This window comes from Dreissena polymorpha, chromosome 6 (genome assembly GCF_020536995.1).
Source record: "Dreissena polymorpha isolate Duluth1 chromosome 6, UMN_Dpol_1.0, whole genome shotgun sequence".
NCBI lineage: Eukaryota > Metazoa > Mollusca > Bivalvia > Myida > Dreissenidae > Dreissena > Dreissena polymorpha.
The window spans coordinates 29208140-29228741 of record NC_068360.1 but is presented as its reverse complement, the minus strand read 5'-3'; the positions used below and the strand labels follow the sequence as shown (position 1 = coordinate 29228741).

At 37.0% G+C, this 20602-nt stretch overlaps 1 protein-coding gene across 1 annotated transcript; it reads left to right on the top strand.

The window, feature by feature from the left end:
* Nucleotides 1–17779: 17779 nt before the first annotated feature.
* Nucleotides 17780–19245, top strand: LOC127835549 (BTB/POZ domain-containing protein KCTD6-like). Its single transcript, XM_052361984.1, has 3 exons — nt 17780–17824; nt 18279–18379; nt 18924–19245. Exons 1-3 carry the CDS (start codon nt 17780–17782, stop codon nt 19195–19197), a joined length of 420 nt encoding a protein of 139 aa, XP_052217944.1. The 3' UTR covers nt 19198–19245.
* The last annotated feature ends 1357 nt before the right edge of the window (nt 19246–20602 follow it).

Genomic DNA, 20602 nt, shown 5'->3' with positions numbered 1-20602 from the left:
CGTATTATATAACAGTCTTAAGTTCATATACATTTGTTATGTTTTAGATTTTGCATGATATTAATTCACTAACGTACATTGAATGTGCAACGATTATTTATGCTGGATATACACGAGCCTTGCTTATGTTACAAAATACGTGTATCACATAAAAAAGTAAAGTTTAAAAGGAACATGACTTTTTACAAGTTACAGCTATACAGAAAATAATCAACCTTTTAAGGCAACAATGCAGCAAAAAGTAAAACTCATATAGCACCAACGATATCAAGCAAAATTGTTAAAGACACACTCAGAAGATTAAATTTAACATGCCATGCAAACCTTACGTAAGGGAAATTGAAGAAGTCGCCTAGTTTATGTGCGAATCGTACGCTAATATTCAAAACACTATCGTGCGATAAACTTGCGATAAACAGCTATATGTATCGTCTATCTAACAATCGTTTGGTATAAATAGATTTAACATACATGTATACATAATGCTGACGTCACTTTTCTTACAAATCTGATAAAAGATTCAAAACAGCTACAGGAGGGAAAATACTATGGATTAGTATTTATGCGTCAATGTTACAGTAATAATTGGCAAGACCACTAACAAATACATGCGACATGACTAACATAATTTAAGAGATACTGTGTTTATTGTTTACTATAAACATTTCACAATCAAGGAAAACCCCGATATAATAACTGTAAATTGTCAAGGGAAAAAAAATACTTCCGATCCAGACCAAGTCCATTTCAATCATACACATTTCCTATAAAATTCAATCATTTGAAAATCCTATAAAATGAAGGGACTATTTGGTCAACTTTTGCCCTGAAACAAATTGCGCATACACTCCTTTTTTGTTCAGTAATTGTTGATGATTTCCGCTCTCCACGACGTTTCCCGCGTCGATGACGTAAATGACGTCAGCGTTCTGGACGGTGGAAAGGCGGTGGGCTATCACGGTACATGTGCGACCTTTCTGTGCGTTGTCTAGAGCTTCTTGCACGACCTTCAGTCGAAAAGCAAAATGTACAGTTAGAACGTTAAAATAATAACAATCTGTTTTTTCATATCATATTTTCTTAAACGAAATCAGATATTGTAAAAGCAAATGCGTCTTTCACGAGCTTACAGACGAATTTCCTACACGATTTAAGATATGGTATGAAATTACAAAGCGTGCTACATATTTTTTTATCACCGGCTCTAAAATGAAAACAAAACAGCAACAACAACATGTGGATTAATTCTTATAATTGTTTACTTGCGTGACGTCATTACATGTTGACGTCGTAGTTTGGTTAAATTTCTACGCATCGGAACTACACGTTTTTCTTACTAACAAATTAACCAAAATACATAAACTTTATCGCTTTAATAACCCGCGACAGAACGTACCTTTTCACTCTCCATATCCAGGGCACTAGTTGCCTCGTCCAAGAGAAGGAGTTTGGGCTGCCGGATCAACGCCCGGGCTATGGCTACCCGCTGCTTCTGTCCGCCGGAGAGTTGCGTTCCTTTCTTACCGAAAACCGTGTCGTAGCCCTGTGGAAAGGTTTAATTCAATGGACAAATAAGCTTGAAATTATTGCATCTGCTTGGCATTACACTATTTTTTACACAAACCTCGTCATGCATAAAAAATGAATAAAGCAAACTTGGCAAAAATGATGTATTTGAGTAGAATTTTGCGCACACAATGTACTCAAGAGTCGTGTTTTTAAAACCATATGGTTTATCAAATGAGAAAGTTGAATTGATATTGGTTTGACAGTTTTTATTGACGTTTGTGGCAAACTAAAAGTGTAAATAGGTTAAAATAAAAATACATCATTAATAAAAATGATTTTGAAACAAGTATAATGTTGTTTACCGTATGTTGGCACAACAATCGAATTATTATTATAAAATGTATAATAAAACGCTCATTGCGTAGAAAGACTGTTAAAGAAATATGAAACCAAAATCAAGGAAAATAAAAACATACAAATACAGGAAAGGCAGTTTAGTTTCATGAGATGTTATTTCTGCCATGTCACTTTCATACAATACAATTCAAATTGCTCAATGTTGTAATGTCTACTTTTAAAACCTTAGTATTCTTTATGCAAACCTAAAATTATATGCATAACCATCTACGTATTGACTAATCCGGGCCGAAATAGCGCATTATAGGTTTTAAGTTTGGAGTACCGACTGTTAGTGTATCGAAGCCTTTAAATTATAAAGGTCACACGATTCTTCCTCGCGAAATCGCCCTCTTAAAGACCGTTAACCTCCAAATATGTTTTAGTTAATTCTCAAATCAGAGTAGTCATTCGCTGCTCTTACCAAAAACTTCTGCAAAGGACTCAACGACTAGAATCTTGTCAAAACGGTATTAATGTACTTACCGCATATCGGAGTCGATGTTTACTTAGGACCTACCTCAAACACAGCATGTACGCGGACGAAATCAGTTTGCAACTTATGTTAACAAAATGCCACGTAGCCATCGTGAAAAAAAGTATGAGTTACGTTCTGAATTCTATGATCAAGTGACAATGGAACCGCGTAAATTGTGGGGACTACTTTCCGAGTACACTGCAGATGTCAAGGGAATGACGTCGGTGTGCAAGAGATTGGGAATAGAATAGAGACACTACCTGCGGCAGTGAGGAAATGTAGTCGTGTATATTGGCGGCCCTCGCAGACGCGATGACGTCAGACATGCTGTAATTGTCAGTGCTGAGTCCGTATAGAATATTATCTGCAAAAGCAATGTATTCAAGTGAGAAAAAGATGAAGAAAGATTTTTTTTTCAGTTTTATTTTTTGAAAGCCTTAGAATTATGGAGACATTCTTTCTGTGTAAAACCAGTAATTCATATCTTTGGAGACAATCATTACAACTCTGATTGCAACCCGTCGACATCAGCCAGTGTGATTTTTTTCAATGAAAGTTTGACAAAGGTAACTTGTATATTTCAAGTTATTCCATATTGTTATTTTTTACAATGGATAATGTTTTAAATGGTAGCTTCATTGAGTCACTGTCTTACCATCTTAAATGTGTTTTATCTTTGAAGCTCTGGATATATTTATTGCAAAGTACAATTCTAATACAATCTTGGCATTGAAAACAGTTTTCTCTTGTCTATTTAGTATTAAGGGCGAGTCAAACATTAGAAACAAGTGATGTGTTTGTGAAACTATATGTCTCCATATATTTGACCTTGAAGGATTACCTTGACCTTTCACCACTCAAAATGTGCAGCACCATGAGTACACATGCATGCCAAATATGAAGTTGCTTTCTTCAATATTGCAAAAGTTATTGCAAATGTTAAAGTTTGCACAAACAAACAAACCAACAGACAGGGCAAAAACAATATGTCCCCTACTATAGTGGTGGGGGACATAAACAATAATTTCATAATAAACTTCATTTCAAAGCTTAAGATACTTTTGAGCAATAAACAGCATAAAACCTGACTAAACTGCGAGTCACTCGCAGGCTGTTCTGATTTTATGATGGTTGCAAATGCCATTTTCACTTTTCATCGTGAAAGTTAGCACCCACATAACAGGTAAGTTACCTGCACTTTAACATCGGAATGGCTGAGTAGTGGCACCAGGAAGGGTACGATACCGGATTCAATCACCATCTGTATCTGCTCATTGCCCCCATCTGTGAGGTAGGACAGGGCCCACACCATGTCCACCAGGATCTGTAGGCACAACGTGTCAGCCTCGCTCTAGGAAAACTGGGCTAAACCCTTTATCACTTAGATACGTATTTTCACTCATTTGTAGCCCCTTAGAAAGTTAAATTTAATTTAAGACCTTTCTTACAAGATTCAAGTTTTAAAGGCTTCATTTCCAACCTTTACATACTGATGAGCAGCAAACAGCATAAAACCTGAACAGACTGCGAGCTACTCATAAAAGCGGAAAGTGTCGTCCCTTATCAAAGGCTAATCTGGGACAACACTTTACGCACATGCATTCAACCCCCTTTTCACAGAGCGAGGCTCATTTGTATTTCGATTCTAACGTCAATGCAAAATTATATGCAAAATGAGAACAAACTAAGTATCGTGATCTTTGTTTTTGTGTGTTGTTTATTTGGTGGTTTAACAACGGCGATGTTTGAGGTGTATAGAAAAATCAGGCAGTGTAAACCCTCAGGATGAGGTATGTTTAACAAGAAATATCTTAAAAAAAAAATATACGGCGCTGATTGTGGTTTGAGTTGGTGAAAGGTAAAGAGTTCAATAAATGAGATCAAAGATAGCGAATGTCTTTTTTCTATGCAATTCTTAGCTGCATCACACGCAGTACGGGATGTTACGCGGTGTTTTCGCGGCTTATTTTACATTATTACATATTGCTGGTCATTAACCTATAGATACAAAACAGAAAACCAAAAGAAGAATGGAAGTGAAATTAAAACATATGAGTCAACCGGCCACACGCGAAGTATCCGTACATATTTTAAATATTTATACGCGCGTTCTTCGAACAAACCTATTTTAGTGGTTTGTCGGGCATTGCTATTTGATTCGATTATTAACAGTATCGAGAATCATCGTGCTCATGCTTAATACATTAGTCAATATGGTGGAATAATTCTTGTTAAATTAATCAAAAATAATATTTATAATGGTATTGTTGAAAACACATTAAGAATCTATTATTAACATACCAATATTATATCGCTGAATATCTTCATTTTACATATTTTCTGGTCTAAAAGAAAATTCCAGTTCACCTAGTTCATGCGATAGCGTCTATATTATATAACGATTATTTTACTGGCCGCGAACTGACCCTGATACCTTGCGGGTTGGAATGCAATGCATTAAAGTGAGGCCACGCTTCCACTGCTGAAACGACGGATTGTTTAAAACTTAATACTTTTACATGTTTACTGTTCAATTTCGAAAACAATTTAAAATGGTTTGGCCAAAACGAATATCAGGATATGGAAAAACGATACTTTTATGTGAACTTAAATATACTAGTACACAGACAGCAATATGGAAGTAATTACTAAGTATGAGAACATAACCTTTAAGTGCAAACGCTCTGGCGCTGGCAATCCTCTGATCAAAGCGCTGAAGGCACTGAAGTTGTTCGCCATTGCATAATTTAAGACGCAATTCATTTTTCAAAACTTATCGCAAGTTTAAAATTAGCAAACGCCATTCAAATTTATGAAGAGTGTCATAACGCACGGGTCGAGCTTAGGTGCACCTTTTATCATCCTATTTATTTCAAAGAGATAACTTAGACAAAATAGCAACAACATGGCCCTTTTTGGACATTCTAAAAGCATATAAAGTATGATTAAAATGGAGATGAGAACTGAATATAAAGACAATTTGCTATCACCATCATATTAAATGAATATTGTCGGAATATCGAATACCTATCTCACTAAGAATATAATTTCATGATGAAAATTCCCTGTACACAACTTTTGATTTTTTACACCATATACAAATTCAAAATATACAATAAGATCATTGATGAAAATAAATAAAAAAATAACTCAGCGAGCAATACTTTTTACTCACGAATTAGGTAGTCATCAAGACAGCCCTGTTGACCCGTACATTGATGTTTATGCATTACTTGTAACCCTAGCAGTTCACACGGTGTCAACAACTCTGACCTAAACATAGGTATAGAGCACTAATGCGCTTTTCGGCGTAGCTGATTTACCCAGCTTTTCATCTTATTGACTTTTAAATAACGCCAGCAAACACGCATTAATATTTTCGAATATTTCATAGGCTGATTCGAGATAAAACTTCTGAACTTTGGCTACATCACTGTGTCTGTGCTCAGCGCAAAGGATGTAGCACTGTTCAGTGTAAGGAATTCCGGACTACTCTCTGTATGTTCAAACGACACAAATTGAGGCCCAGTTACAATTCCATCTCGCATTATTTCAGTTTTGCTTTCAAGATGAGAAAACAATCATTACAGAAATAGTATAGTGTCACGATAAAAGGAAAATCGTTTAATTATCCAACCACAATGTTTACCTTACTCGGTCAGCACGTCTGGACATCGTTCCTGAACGCCTGGATAGGCTACCCTTATTTAAAAGTTTGCTATTTTGAATTCCATTTTGTATCGAAAAGCATTGTGCTAAAATGTGCAATTTAGAATTAGCAATGAGATTTTTAATGACCCTCTTCATGCGAAAATGGGTCTTATTCCATAAGCGCCCATCATATATATAGCCCACTCAGCCTGCGCATCTCTCAGTCTGGTCAGGAGATACATAATGAGACCATAGCATATTCAGTGATTTTATAGCGAACAGCATCGCCTCTGACCTGACTGCGCAAATGCACATGTTGGGTTTAAGAAACGCTGACCGAAACGCGTACGACCCATTTTCGCATGACGCGGCTATAAATGTGTGATTTAAATGTGTCGAAAGAAAACTGCGTTTAAATCAAATAGTTACATACGATATATTTCGATAGTGAAGAAATATACTCATAATTAGGCATGTGAGGACACTTTTGATTTGCAATCCCGTAGTCTATTTTTTATCTTCTTACACTTATGTGTGGTTTGACAATGATAACACACATTTCATTCGGTGAATATGCAACTTTATACAAGTGAAAAAAACACACAAAAGTTAAACTTTTGTTTTCATTTTATTTATTTATTTAGAAAAGTAAATTGAAAACTTTCTTTCAAAGTCAGCGTTAACGCCGACTACATTTTTAAAAGATATTTCTTTTTATATTTAGTTGTTTTCGGTTTTATCGATTAATATAAAGCATTTTTGAGCTTGTCTATAGTATAACTGTAGTAATTGGTGAACTCATGTAAAACGTTTTATAAGTTGAGAACTATGAATATAAACAAGCTTAACCTTCTACTATTGCGTTGTTAGCACCCGTAAATACAAAAGATCGCCTCTATCTTTTGAGAACAAAAGAACGTTTCCCAGAAATCCCTGCTGTAGAAGAATGAACGAGGTTACGAAACAGGTCATTCGTGTTATATTTAATTGTTTGTTATATTCGGTTTGAGCGATTATGAAGCATTTTTGTTGTTGTCTATTGTATCTCTGAAGTTATTGTTGAACTCATGTTCAACGTTTTATAAATTGAGAATATAAACACGTGTAACCTTATACTATTGCGTTGTTATCACCCGTGCAATTGGACTCTCCTTTGTTTATCGGCAGCTGCATCTATTAATAGCCTCAGATTATGACTGAGCTGAACAAAAATTCTACGTCATGAAGACGCAGCAGAAAATGGACTATTTTAATCATTCGTAAACAATCTCTTCCGCAACAGGTATAATGCAATCCTTGTTTATTTATTCTTTTCTATATAAGTTCCGTTCGAAACTACTAGTATTACATTTAACACGATATTCATGTAATGTTTCCATTTGTGAATGAATATGGTTGGATAACTCAAACCTCTTGCATAAATTATACAACTCTTTCTCGCACGGATACGGCATGTGTGGCGGGTAGTAGGCTCTTCGTATATAAGCCGAACCGACTTAAAATTTTCAGTAACTTCTGCAGGCGGCTCTGCTAATCCAGATGAGTCCGCGACCCTCGAACCGGACGGCTTCAACACTGCTACGTTCGCTGTCTTTTCCAAGATGCAGCGGTCTTGTCAGCCGCTGTTTATCGTCGAGAGTTCGCTACCCGGACCTGCCAGAGGTCCCGTCTGAAGAGGGACGGGGACAGTGGGACAGCGGGTTTACAAGTGTGGAGGCCATACGGGGCGGACCTGGGGTTGGGCCTTTCGCTTTCGGCCCATTGTTGTAGTCACAAGAACATCGATGGGGTGGCCTTATAGAGGGACCCCGGGGCGGCGATACCCAGTACGCTCAACTCACTGGGGAAACCGTCTCGGGGAGGCAGAGCTGTGCGCTGCACTCCCTTGGCGGAGCTGCGTCTAGACATGAATTTGTCTTGAAATTGTCTACCAGTGCACATTAAGGTCTCATTGGCCACCGTGCACTGGTCTATTTGGATCGAAATTATATCTTTGGCGAACACCCGGGCAGCCGGGCTCAATTTGACCTACTTTGGCTCAAAATTAATCTTTTTCCCCTGACAGGTCACAGGGGCAGGTCCAGCCAAAATGACCCCGTGAAGGGGAGCGCATGGACCTAAAAATCAACTCTGAACAACACACACACAAATTTTCAGTAACAACATTAGTGTTCGCTATGCGAATAACTAAAAATGAAAGGTGTACGCACAAACTGTATTGATGTCAAGAGTTGAGTGTAAAACTGTTCTATCTATCAGGCCTTTTCATAAGAGATAAAATTGTTTCATGATTAGCACGAAGTAAAACAGTGTTAAAAAGACGCGGTCATGTTTCCAATGTTCTGGTGGTATGCTCATATCAGCAAATGGAATAAATGAAGTGTATTCATTCGTGTCTAGCCGCGGGAATTTTTATATGAATTTTACAGGCCATTATTTAAAGTCACCTTAGGTCAAAAGTGACGTTAAACAGCTATGCCAAAAAATGCAAATTAAACTCAGCACATTCATCGACAGCAGACATTATTCATACATATGATAACCTATCCACTGATCACGTGATATTTGGGCAGCGTACTATTTGACATCTTTATTGTTCTGTGGAATGAAAACAGCTTTTAGTGTTTCTTGTATATTAAATGTCATGAATGGGAATTATACACTTATCAACAATCAGCTTTAAGAAGCCTTTTCACAAATAAAAATGCATTTTCAAAGATCATATATTGTAAATAAGATTCATTTCGCTCACACGAAAATCGTTATTATTTAAAAGTGCAAGCAAAAAGAAGAGTTGTTGTTAAATAATAATAATTATTTATTTGAATCTAAAAGCGATTTCAACCGTTGAACATGGTGCAGACTTTAAAAATACGATATGTAATAGATCACGGTTTACAAAACTTGTTTTCGTGCCGATGCTTTACTTGTTTTGGTATTTAAGACGGATTAACTGCTGAAAAAAACACTTTCATTCAATGTTTGCAAAACTTGATTGTATTTGCTTTGTTTACTGTTACAAATAAATAATTATTTTGCAAAGAGATATTGGCATATCTGTGATTGAAATCCACATTAAAGCGGTTAATAAGTCGTGCATAGTACATCAAGATAATTAAAAGAACACTTGACAAAAATTCTTAACGTACTTTAGACGTTATTGGAAACGAAAACGTTTTTGAAACCTACATTTTCTAGAAAACAAAAAAGAGAGAGCTTTTAAAAGTCATTGGTAGTATAGGATATTCTTCCAGCAAAATATTAAGACTTGTCCAGTTGAGTATCCACGTGGTAAGAATAAAGACGATGAAATGTGCCATCTAGCCCGCATCCCTCCACCACCACCGTGCAATCATCCCCAGTCATGTTCACCGTACCTTCGAACGTACAGTCGTCTTTCTTTTTTAGTACTGTACCGTTGCACTTTAGTGACTTGGCTTTAGGCGACTTGACACAAAACAAAACCTCCGCGGAAGGATATAGCGCTTTGATTAACGGCTCCAGTATGCAACACTTATATTTGAGTGCATATTCGTGAGCGTCAGGAAATACTCCGTCTAAGCACGCTTTGGTGCATTTTATAAGATAAGAAGCGAAAGGCGTGAACGCGGAACAATGTTCTTGTTTACCAAATAAAACGTGTTTGTAATGGACTTCGTAGCGTAGCCGAACGATCACATTCAGAAATATCCCACAGTCCGAGTGGTCGACAAAACAGTAATTTTTCAAGTCGATGGTGTGGTCTTGAAAATGAAGCCTGGGACATATGTCAATATAGCGTTTCGGTTTCACAGAAAATATAATTTCCCCGTCGTCTGCAACATGGTACACGTCTTGCTTTATGCTTTCAATGCCGTATTTCGCCAAATCTTTAACTGGCCCATACAACGTGTGGTGGGTGGGGTAAGTTAAAGGCTGATCAAATGATTTGATGCAATGTAAAATATATTTTATCACTGGCTGGAAGTCACCATGAGGACTGTCTCTTTGTCTGCGTGCATAAACTTGCAGGACGAATACCCCTCGCCCAGGCATACAAACATGGACGCGCACTATTTTATCTGTCGGCATGTACGCGTAAATGAAGTTGTCAATTTTCCGCTCCCCTTCGTATAGGAACGCAAGACAGTCTGATATTTGTGTGTACATTGTTTCTAATTCGATATCTATTTCATACTCGATGTTATAAATTATCGCTTGATGATGCGTAAGACTGCGAATGCCCCAGTCCTTACCACACTGGTCGAAATTCACAACAGAACAGAACTCCAATGCGGACAAAGGCTTCTCCAGCAGTTGCCACATTGTATCGCTTTCGTAGTGTTCAAATGATTTGACCGGGAAAGGGAAATGATCTGTGATAAACACTTCTGGATCTGTAAGAAAATACGCGTTTGTAAATCTTGGTACGTATTTTCTCTCCTTGGTATTCACGAAGCCTGCTCCCCACATGACATCCACAAGGAACCAATCGTTGTCGATATAATTATACTGAATTCCACGCATGTGCGTTGTGACGATCGCTCATGACGTCATCGCCAGGCTAATAGCCGTATGATTTTGCGTAGCCACAAATTATTTTTGCCAGAATCTCTGCTTCACTGAAAGTCAAAACAATTTTAGTTTACAATGTAAATAAATTGCAGTTGCAATCAACACATGCTGTTTTATTTGTGGTTTTAAATAAATACCTGAATGTAGGATTATAATTCTGACAGCTAGATCCAGATGTAAGTGCAGTCTGATTCAATCGACTTAGAAAGAATAGTATTCATTCGCTCGCCGACAAACATAATTCCTTTATTCGTTTATTGAATATGGTATGACATTACATATTTATCTAATTCCTTCATTGTACCATCAGAAGATCTGACCTGCAAAACGCAGCGAATAGTCTACAATAGCCCTCGCAGACAGTCACGCGATAAGCCAGTACCGAGTCCGGGTCGGTGGGACGCAGTGGCGCACGGTTGAAGTACCCGGATGTGTCATAACTCAAAAAGTAATTTAGAAGCCTGTAAAGCTATTATTTTGAGTGTCCACTTTTAAAACAGCAAAATATCCCGGATGCGGATGCCTTTTCATTTGATTTAGATATTGGGTGTTGTATCGTTTTCACATAAAAAACAAGTGCTAATTGTAGTTGGATTCCCTTCTATGTTCTAGAATCTAACCGATAGCCGAGACGCGTTAAAATATTTTGACATAATGTATTGATAGAAACAGTAAAGAATTAGAACACATTATATGTCTCAGAGGGATGATATGTGATTGCGGAAATGTTCGACTGTGACTGAACGCAATTGCAGGAACAGCCAAGATGACGTTGCTGCCTAACGACCATGCTGTTCCCTGTTTGACTCACATCTTTAAATTTCATTAAACTATTGAGATACATTCACGTATGATTGGTTGGTAATATCAAGATTGGGTTAACAATGGTTTGCGTTAAATGAAGAGCAAACATCAATGTTCAAATCGTAGTGTTATTCTCATACATAATGCAGTCGTCAATAGTATTATGATCAAAAGTAAACAGCACAAAAGCGTATACAAACGAAGGACGATTGTGATATCAAGAATACGGCTCCCCAGCCGCTAATACAGTGCACATACTTTATGTTGTGAGTGATCCAGATGTAGAAGGCTCGAACTTTCTCGAACGGGTTGTTGGCGTATGCCACGAGGTACTCGACCAGCCGGGGCAGGCTGTCCTGAGTAAGTGGTGGCGCCTACAACGTAAAACACGTATCAACCCGTCTCATTACAATACATACACCACTACAATTATCGCCAACCCGAAGCTAGTATACACGGCATGTAATCTCCTACGACACCTCTTTTTGGAGATATATTAATAAATGAGCCAAATATAGTTTTTAGTCGGGAATAATGATAGAAGTATATATATAAAACTTCTGGTCACCTATAAGGAAATTGTGCTTGTTCAATTAATGTTTCGTCAAAAAGAGTATTCCGCAACGTATAACATATCATATATGTTAGCAACATTATGAATGCTATCAATTACAAAGGTGCACTTAAAAACAGATTTATGAAATATGAGAGTATCATATAAACAGTTTCAACTCAACATTTAAAGCAAGAATGGTTACGGACCTTACAATCTTACGAACCTGTAGTGAACAGCTTCATAATATGGCTATGAAATGCATAGTCATGTAAATCCACACATCCTTAATGCGACAAACGCATACGTATCAGCAGCAATAAGCACACGTTACACATTCAATCTAGACTATGCATGGGCACGAATGCAATGAGGCCTCGGTAAACAGAACATAACAAAAACCGAACGATCGGCCAATACTAAACGCTTTTCTGTTTAGACAGTTTTCACTGTTTATCAGAAGTTTTCAGCCCGGATGTTGAGCGCCAAAATACCCGCATTGAGTGCTGGTCGATATCACTGAACACCATGTCGTTGCGCATGACGTCCTTCCTGCGTTTCCTCGCGGTCTTCACTCTCAGTACAGGGGAAACCGGAAAAACGATTTCATCGTCTTGGGAGACAAACCTTGTCTAAAACAAAATACATTTACATATTTGTGTAGGGCAAATTCAGTTGTTTCTTAATTGATGATTTGATTTTCACAAAATGAGAAAAATAGACATTTCGATTTCGGTATTTTGACTCTACGACAGTAGTAATTCATATAAATCGTAAATAGTTTTTTATGACCAAATACATTTTACTTTAAAAGTACACCAAAGAACCTAAACAACTGTAGGACGGCACGAACCTGTGCATTTCTTCACAACAAACGCGGAGGACTCACCACTGGCGTGTATGTTTCTCCGACACCGGATTTCCGGCCCTCCTCTCCGACTTGACTCCCGTCTCTGATGGACATGGAGCTGTGTGTATCAGAGCTTTCATTTTCCGTTTCTTGAAGGGTTATTAGTTTCTAAAACAACACACGCAAAAACCATTTCATTTTCATTATATTGTATAAAACGTAAAACATAACATAAAATAAGACAGTTGGCGCTAGCCAACATAATTAAATAGGTGTATTTCGAAATCTATTTTGAGACAACCTCTTCTTTACTCAGTAAACTTAACCGAGAAAAGATTTCAGGGCAATACCAAAAAGCATGCAAATATCCTCTATTTCACAATTATATTTTATCTTATTCATTATTCCATTAATATATATGTTCAACTTTATAAGCCAGGCTGTCACAACTGCACGATATAACACGTGCGCTTACCAGTATGGTTGGCGCCTCGCCCGGTTTGTACAGCTGCAGGTTGCCTTGTTCGTCCCTGTAGGCCAATGGCTGATCCAGTCGCACCCTGCCCGATCTAGAGTGCGTGGCCCCGCTGTGAGTCATCAAGTCCCGCGGGGTAAGGTCACGTCAGAAATCCAAACAATTTGAAACTCCTGCGCTTTCCAGATCAAATAGAGTGCGTCAGCGGACGTTTGATACAGAATATTAAAGATGCCTATTTTTTAGGAACTTAATGGAGACTTTTGTTATGCCATCGGGGCATGATGGACGTCTTTTATCAGAAGTGTTGTCATCGTTTTTTATTATAAATTAACAAAGACTGGTCTTCTGTTGCTCCGCAGAGTTTGTCTGTTAGATATTTCAACAGTTGCCATAATAAATATTAATTAAATGTTAGGGGCCTATAAGTGTCAATCCACACTATTAGAACATCCAAATATAGGAGGGTAGGCATATTCACTGTCTATCATCACCACCGGAAATAGATTGCCAGCGAAGCGAAAGTAAACAAACCAACCATGGAGAGCAGTCAGTATTTACCTAAAATATCTAATAATAACTCGCTCCTGGATAACCAGTGCGTGTTTGGCATCTTACAGATAGATTAATATGTTTAAAAATGTGTATATATCTTGCAATTCGTATTGACGAAGCGTTATTTACACAAATGTATGACTGCTTGGTACCGGGTTGAAATTGGAACTTCTCGAAGAAACAGCTTTTCTTTCATGATTACATGGTTTGCCATCGGGTATGAAGTTGATTTCCTATTCTTATAGGCAATATATACCATATTAACGCTAGTTCTTGTCTTGGTTTGATGATTGTTCGTGGAAATCTATTAAATTAAAATAACTGTAGTGTACTGCGAATAGCTGTTTATGGCAAAAGTCGTGTACGGTGAATAGTTAAAGTCATGAACTGAGAATAGTTGCAGCGTATTTGCCAAAGTTGTCGCAAATTAAAATGATTTCGAGAAAATATTTGTTAAATGTACATATATATTCTTAAAGTCGGACTTTTGCCCTTTTTAATGATTATAAATCTTAATTTTAAACTTTGTTTTGCCCCCCGAATTAATACGCAAACACAGCACATATGCTGAAATTAAAACAATGTCGACGCCATGTGCGTTTGCGGTTGAACGCTACAACGCTGTGAACAGAAAGTCAGCCGAGTTCCAATAATTACACGAGTTGTATATCAAATCCTGATTGGATCCCCCTTGTTAGTAAATATTTTATCGATTCATCTTGATTTTAAAACATAACTACGATGAAATACACTAGGATCGTATTAAACTAAAATACGGACTGAACAATGGTCGATCGATTTGTCATACCACCGCATTGATATCTGCCTGATATATAGAATAACAGGTTACTGTCAGATCTTTTTGTAATATATCAGGCAAGGCTTAGAATAATATAACGGCGCGGCTTGCCGAGCTGTTATTTTATTCGCGCCGAGCCTGATATATTACAAAATGATCAGGCAGTAACCTGTTTTTCTGTTTATCATACATCTACGTCCCCGATTTTAAAGAAATAATATAAAAAAATCGCTAAAAAAGCTGCATTTTTAGCGGGAAAGAATATGAATTGTGTCGTCTGACGTGTTAATAATGAAGTCATGAGCACGCGCGCCTTATATTTACAAAAAGATAATGTTTTTGGCCGTCTGTGTTGCATTTTGTGTTAAAAAAATATCACATCTTGGGATCAAATAGTTTGGCTTGTAAAATCTGATTCGATTTCACTAAAGATGATTACTTTATAGTTTATTCCGAGTAATATGACCATCCTCCACACATGACTGATATAAGAACTTCCTATTGACCATGATATAAAAAAATATATCAGGCAACGTTATATCAAGCAGATATCAATGCGGTGGTATGATAAAACGTTGCCTGATATTTTATTTTATAACTGCAGCTTTTTAGCGATTCATTCATTATTTCTTTAAAATTGGGGACGTAGAGGTATGATATACAGAAAAAACAGGTTAGATCTTTTTGTAATGTATTGTTATATATCAGGCTCGGCCTTGCCTGATATATAACAAAAAGATCAGGCAGTAACCTGTTATTCTCTATGTAGCAGGTGCCCGTAATACAAAACATTTTTTTAATATCAAAAATGCATCAGCCGTATTCTTTAGCCATAAACGGTCTCATCGTAAAGAATATAATTGTATTCATTTGTTTTATACCAAGATGGTCACGTATTTGCAAAATTTTCCTTTACTTTCCCTTACAAACTCAAAATTATTTGCCGTAAACAATTTAATTTTATTTTGCTATACGCCGTACACGTCAGGTTCTATTCGCCGTACACAACGAAGTTTATATTTTAGCCAAACATTTGCATACTAACTTGATTTGTGGGCTGAAGCTTGCAAAAACCGATAGTTTCTATAATTCTATGTGCACATCATTGACAAATTCGGCAAAATTATTAAATTTTCCTCGGACAAAAGGAAAACAGATGTCCCAATGAACTTAATTATCGGTACCAGGTAGCTGATGATTGATCTATTTCAACAATCGAATGTATTTATAAAGAACTCCAACTATTTACGATAGAAGTTTGATATGTCCACTATTTATTTGTCACACAGTATTTTGAAAACGTTCGCGATAAAAATGGTACGAGCACTACCTCTTGCGGGATGTTTACTTTCGCTTCGCTGGTTATCTATTTCCGGTGTTGATGATAGACAGTGATATTTGAATAAAAGCCAGGAACAGAAAGAATCTGGGGGAGAATGGAGTTGAGAGTAGACATGTAATGATACAAGAAGCTTGAGTGAGTATTTCATCAATTAATTTAATTGGTGTTTATAATTATTCATTTAGTGTGTAAACACAATGTAGAGTCGATATACTGTGCTGTGACTATTGAAGTTATGACCTTTCTCCCTGAAAATTGTTGCACTATTATAATAGTGGCCTTCCGAAGTTTATTCCTACTAATCCGTATTCCAGTTGAGCTTTGTTTAATCATGCCTAAGCATATCGTAAGAATGTTCGAACAATGATCTTGTCCTATTTAGTATATATACGACATTATTGTATATTATTTTCACTTATATAATACCGTTGCTATTGACGATAGCACATGGTAATGGATATATACAGTGGTTCTGGTTCTTGGTCTTTTTGCACCAAGTTTAAGAAGATCCTTAGAATCTCCTTATAGAGCTCTTTGTATTTAAAGCGCCATTAAGTACAGATGTAACATTATTAAAATTAATGCATGTGTTCAATCAATAGAAACGTTCTACATCGTCAATTTCAGTTAGCTTGACATGAAATTATATATGCATACAATACAGTATACCTAGTTGTAATATTAATGTAAAAGTAAAGTAAACCTACGCGTATGGCCTTTAAAACAAGCCGACAGTCGACAATACTCATTGTTTTATTAAAAATCATTATATTTTTATGGCATATCATTAAAGTTGAACACTTACGAGTACATATTTTTCATTTATTTAATATATCCTTTCCTTTTAGCGATTATTTCTTTTTTCTTGTGTTTAACTCTTTTATAAAGTTTCGAACCACTAGAACATAGTTTTTTTAATTTTTCCGATTACTGATTAATGGCCTATATATAACAGTCATAATCAATACACTTACAATGCGTATACTCTTTTCTTAAACTAGCGCCTTTCAAAATCATTTGAACGTGAAACGTTAAAATAAACTTTCAATTTTACAGAAGAAACAGTTAGAGTATACTTTTTATTTCCCGCATATTTCCGTTTGGAGATATAAAATTATATTCATGTCTTAAAAGAAAAAAAGGTTAAATGCATGTGGAGTCTTTTTGTAAAAACACATAATGGTGTTCTATTAATTTAGTAAATATGAGAAAAAGACATTTAAATTAGTGTACAGTGATTATATATGACGGTTCTACATCATTTATGTACTCAATAAACTGTGATCTTATGTATAAGAGGTTGTTAGTTTTCTCCCTTTGGAATAAAATGTTGACCTTGCTTGAACATTCGTATTCGTTTAACGATGCAACCAAGGCAATCATGCAATAATAATAAAATGACATTGCGTTTAATAGTCAATAACTCCATGTAACACAACGTAATTAGTTACACTAAGTATCGCAACATTATCATTAACTGTGAGAAGTGCAGCATAATACGTAACACTGAGAAGCTCAACGTAACCGATAATTTTAGTTTTAAACCTAATAATTTTAGCTCGGTTGCATCGAAAGCCCTAAGGCTTTTTTGAAACACTATCGAGTCAATTTTAAGAGGCCTTTAGTTCATTAAGAACACCATTACATATCCGTGGGACAGCTGCATTGACATAAATAATCCTAACTTCTTTGGTTTCATCGCCCGGCGTGTGTAGTCCGGGGAAATAGACACCGGCAACTGATCTTTAGGCCGAAATCATATTGGTGTGAGATATACGTACCACCGTGGTGCGTATCTCCGTTGTTTGTGGACATGTCTAGGTATCACCTCAGCACGGAAAAAGTTGTCAAGCTGAATGTAGGTGGGACCTTTTATAGCTCGACCAAGGAAACCTTGACCAAGGTAGGCCATTTGTGTCTTGCGTTTTAATTGACACGCGCCCAATATTACAGGTCTAAATTTAGTTTACATTTTAAACTGATTAAATATAACTGGCTTATATATGTGACTGAATATATATTTGATCCTGCTTAGAAGATTAACAACCATTGTTCTCAATTAGCGAAATTTCAAGGAGTTTTTATAGTTCACTTTTGAAATGCAATGTGGTGTTAAAGGAAAAGCTGGTATAAGTATTACAAGAAATTAACATACACATAAAGTTTAACACTATCACAAAGTCGCCTTCGCTTTGTTTTAGTTACAACCGTAATGTATGAAATCCAAAATATATGTTTGAAAATAAACGCTTAGGGAACATATACGGTGTACGGGCATATACACAATAATATTGTTATTGACGTCCTACCAGGTTCACGGAAGCTACATCGGGCGGATATTCACCGGCGAAGCTCCCTGTCCGAGGGATGAACGAGGAAGTTACTTCATTGACCGCGATGGGCCCATATTCAGGTTTGGTTGTTTTGGGAGGTTGGGTTGATCAGAGGATTGATTTAATTTAAAATTGCGAGTGGCGGAGCAATTCTCACCGTCAATGCATGAAAATAGTCAAAATTGTTTATGCACGTTTTTGCAGCATTAAGGACAAAGAAGGTAATTAAATTCGACACGAATCTACAGTCGCTGGAACAGCTGTGGTCTCAGACACGTTAAGTTTGTTTAACAATTTATAAATATTGTATTCCAAAATGCACTACATTTATAATTATGCATAGCTGTTATACAAATTACACTTAATATGAAAACATGATTGATCGAAACACGGATTGTTTATTGGTGAATACATAATTGTATACAACGAATGTGATCTTTGCTTGATTTGTTTTCTTTTCACAAAAAAACATACATAAACTCCTTTACTTCCGACAAAAATATAAATCCCGCCCCTGCTCTGTGTAATCGCATTTTCCGTTCCTGCCACATATAACCCCCCCCCCACACACACACACACGCACCCAGCTCGTTAATGTAATTAAAAACATGAATGTCATTGCAGGCACATTCTGAACTACCTGCGCAGCGACCGACTCTCGGTGCCATACGGTTTTCGTGAATTCGACCTTCTCAAGGTCGAGGCCGACTATTACGGACTTCCGGCGCTCGTGCAGGAAATTGAGGTCATACTTGTGTCGTTCAAGCGGAAACGTCGACGCCGACCGAACCCGAACCGGAAGAAAACCAGTCAGAGCGTGAACGCGTTACATCGCGTACACGAGCGTGACGGCGACTTGTATATTTCTGACGAAGATTCGGATTGGTTTTACGATTAAAGAGGTCTCTCTTTTGGGGGAACGTGTTTATTTGTGAACAAAATCCTATTGATAACGCCAACACAATGGTTACTCGATACAAAGTAACCACACTATTGAAGCGGTTTTAAGCTGAAGGAAGTTGTGTTTATGTGCGAAGACCGCTCAGTCAAATGTGATGATTACTCGAAACCAAGTAACTACCACACAGGCGATAGTACTGCTGTATGTTTTTTCTCACTGATTCCTCGATAAAGAAATGTTCATGCTCTATTTGGAGTACTGGCATAATCGGATTTCTGTGGATTTGAAACGTTGATTGGTGAAGTCTTTCCGCCATGTACTTCCAGCATTGAAATTTAATTACTTCAATAATAGGTACAATCTGGTGGTAATATAAAAAGGGCATATATTGTTATCTCGCCATGTTATAACAAAGGATTATAATATAGAGTTTTATGTTCACATGTGAACGTTTTGCATACTGCTATTAGTATTCATGTTTGTTTTTGTCTCAATCGGTCAGGGTAAACAACCGGAACAAAAAACTACAAAAAAGTGAATCATACATATGTATGGAAGCAATATGTACATGGTCATCGTCAGCTTGCTTGCACGTTGCTTCGTGTAAAAGGAAGAGTGTGTAAAATTGTAAAAAGGGCAATCGATGTACATAACAAAGTAACGCCTCCGGTATTGTAACAGATTTTCTTGTTCGACGTACATTCATGTACGTTGTGATCACTGATCAATGGAAAATGCAACCCATGCGTATGAGTGTTTGATCTGTTAGGATTATAGATACCTATAGGACTACAGCAGACGGAAGGCAATTTATGTACACGAAAGTGAGTCACACAAATGCAACAGCTGGAAAATGTCCCTGTTGCGTTATGCAGACGCTTTAATTGGCTTGCAATTAATTAAACTTCTTGCACACATACATATATGCCCTGCTCTGTGAAAAAGGGGTTTAATGCATGTGCGTACAGTGTCGTCCCAAATTAGCCTTTGCAGTCTGCACAGGCTAATCAGGGACGACACATTCCGCTTTTATGATATTTTTCGTTTTAAGAAAGTCTCTTCTTAGCGAAAATTAAGTTTAGGCGGAGAGTGTCGTCCCTGATTAGCCTGTGCGGACTGCACAGGCTAATCTGGAACGACACTTTACGCACATGTATTAAACCCCCTTTTCACAGAGCAGAGCTCATATCTTATTGCTCAAGCATGATCAATAAAGAACTAAACTCGTGTGAGGGTTTGCAATGCCTGTTTATTTCAGGTCACTACAAGGGCCGGTATTCACGAAGTAGTAGGGGAAATCTTAACTATTAGTTGTAGTTTATAAAAACTTCACATCCAACTAACAAAGTCACAGTTTTTCTCTGCTTACAAAAGGCGAAAAAATTAAATATTTACTTGCTTT

Bases quoted from the DNA above. Each gene is read 5' to 3' on its own strand.
- LOC127835549 (XM_052361984.1), top strand. From the start codon at position 17,780: ATGTCTAGGTATCACCTCAGCACGGAAAAAGTTGTCAAGCTGAAT. The intron at 17,825-18,278 runs GTAGGTGGGACC...ACGTCCTACCAG, and splicing joins AAAAAGTTGTCAAGCTGAAT to GTTCACGGAAGCTACATCGG. The intron at 18,380-18,923 runs GTTTGGTTGTTT...ATGTCATTGCAG, and splicing joins CGCGATGGGCCCATATTCAG to GCACATTCTGAACTACCTGC.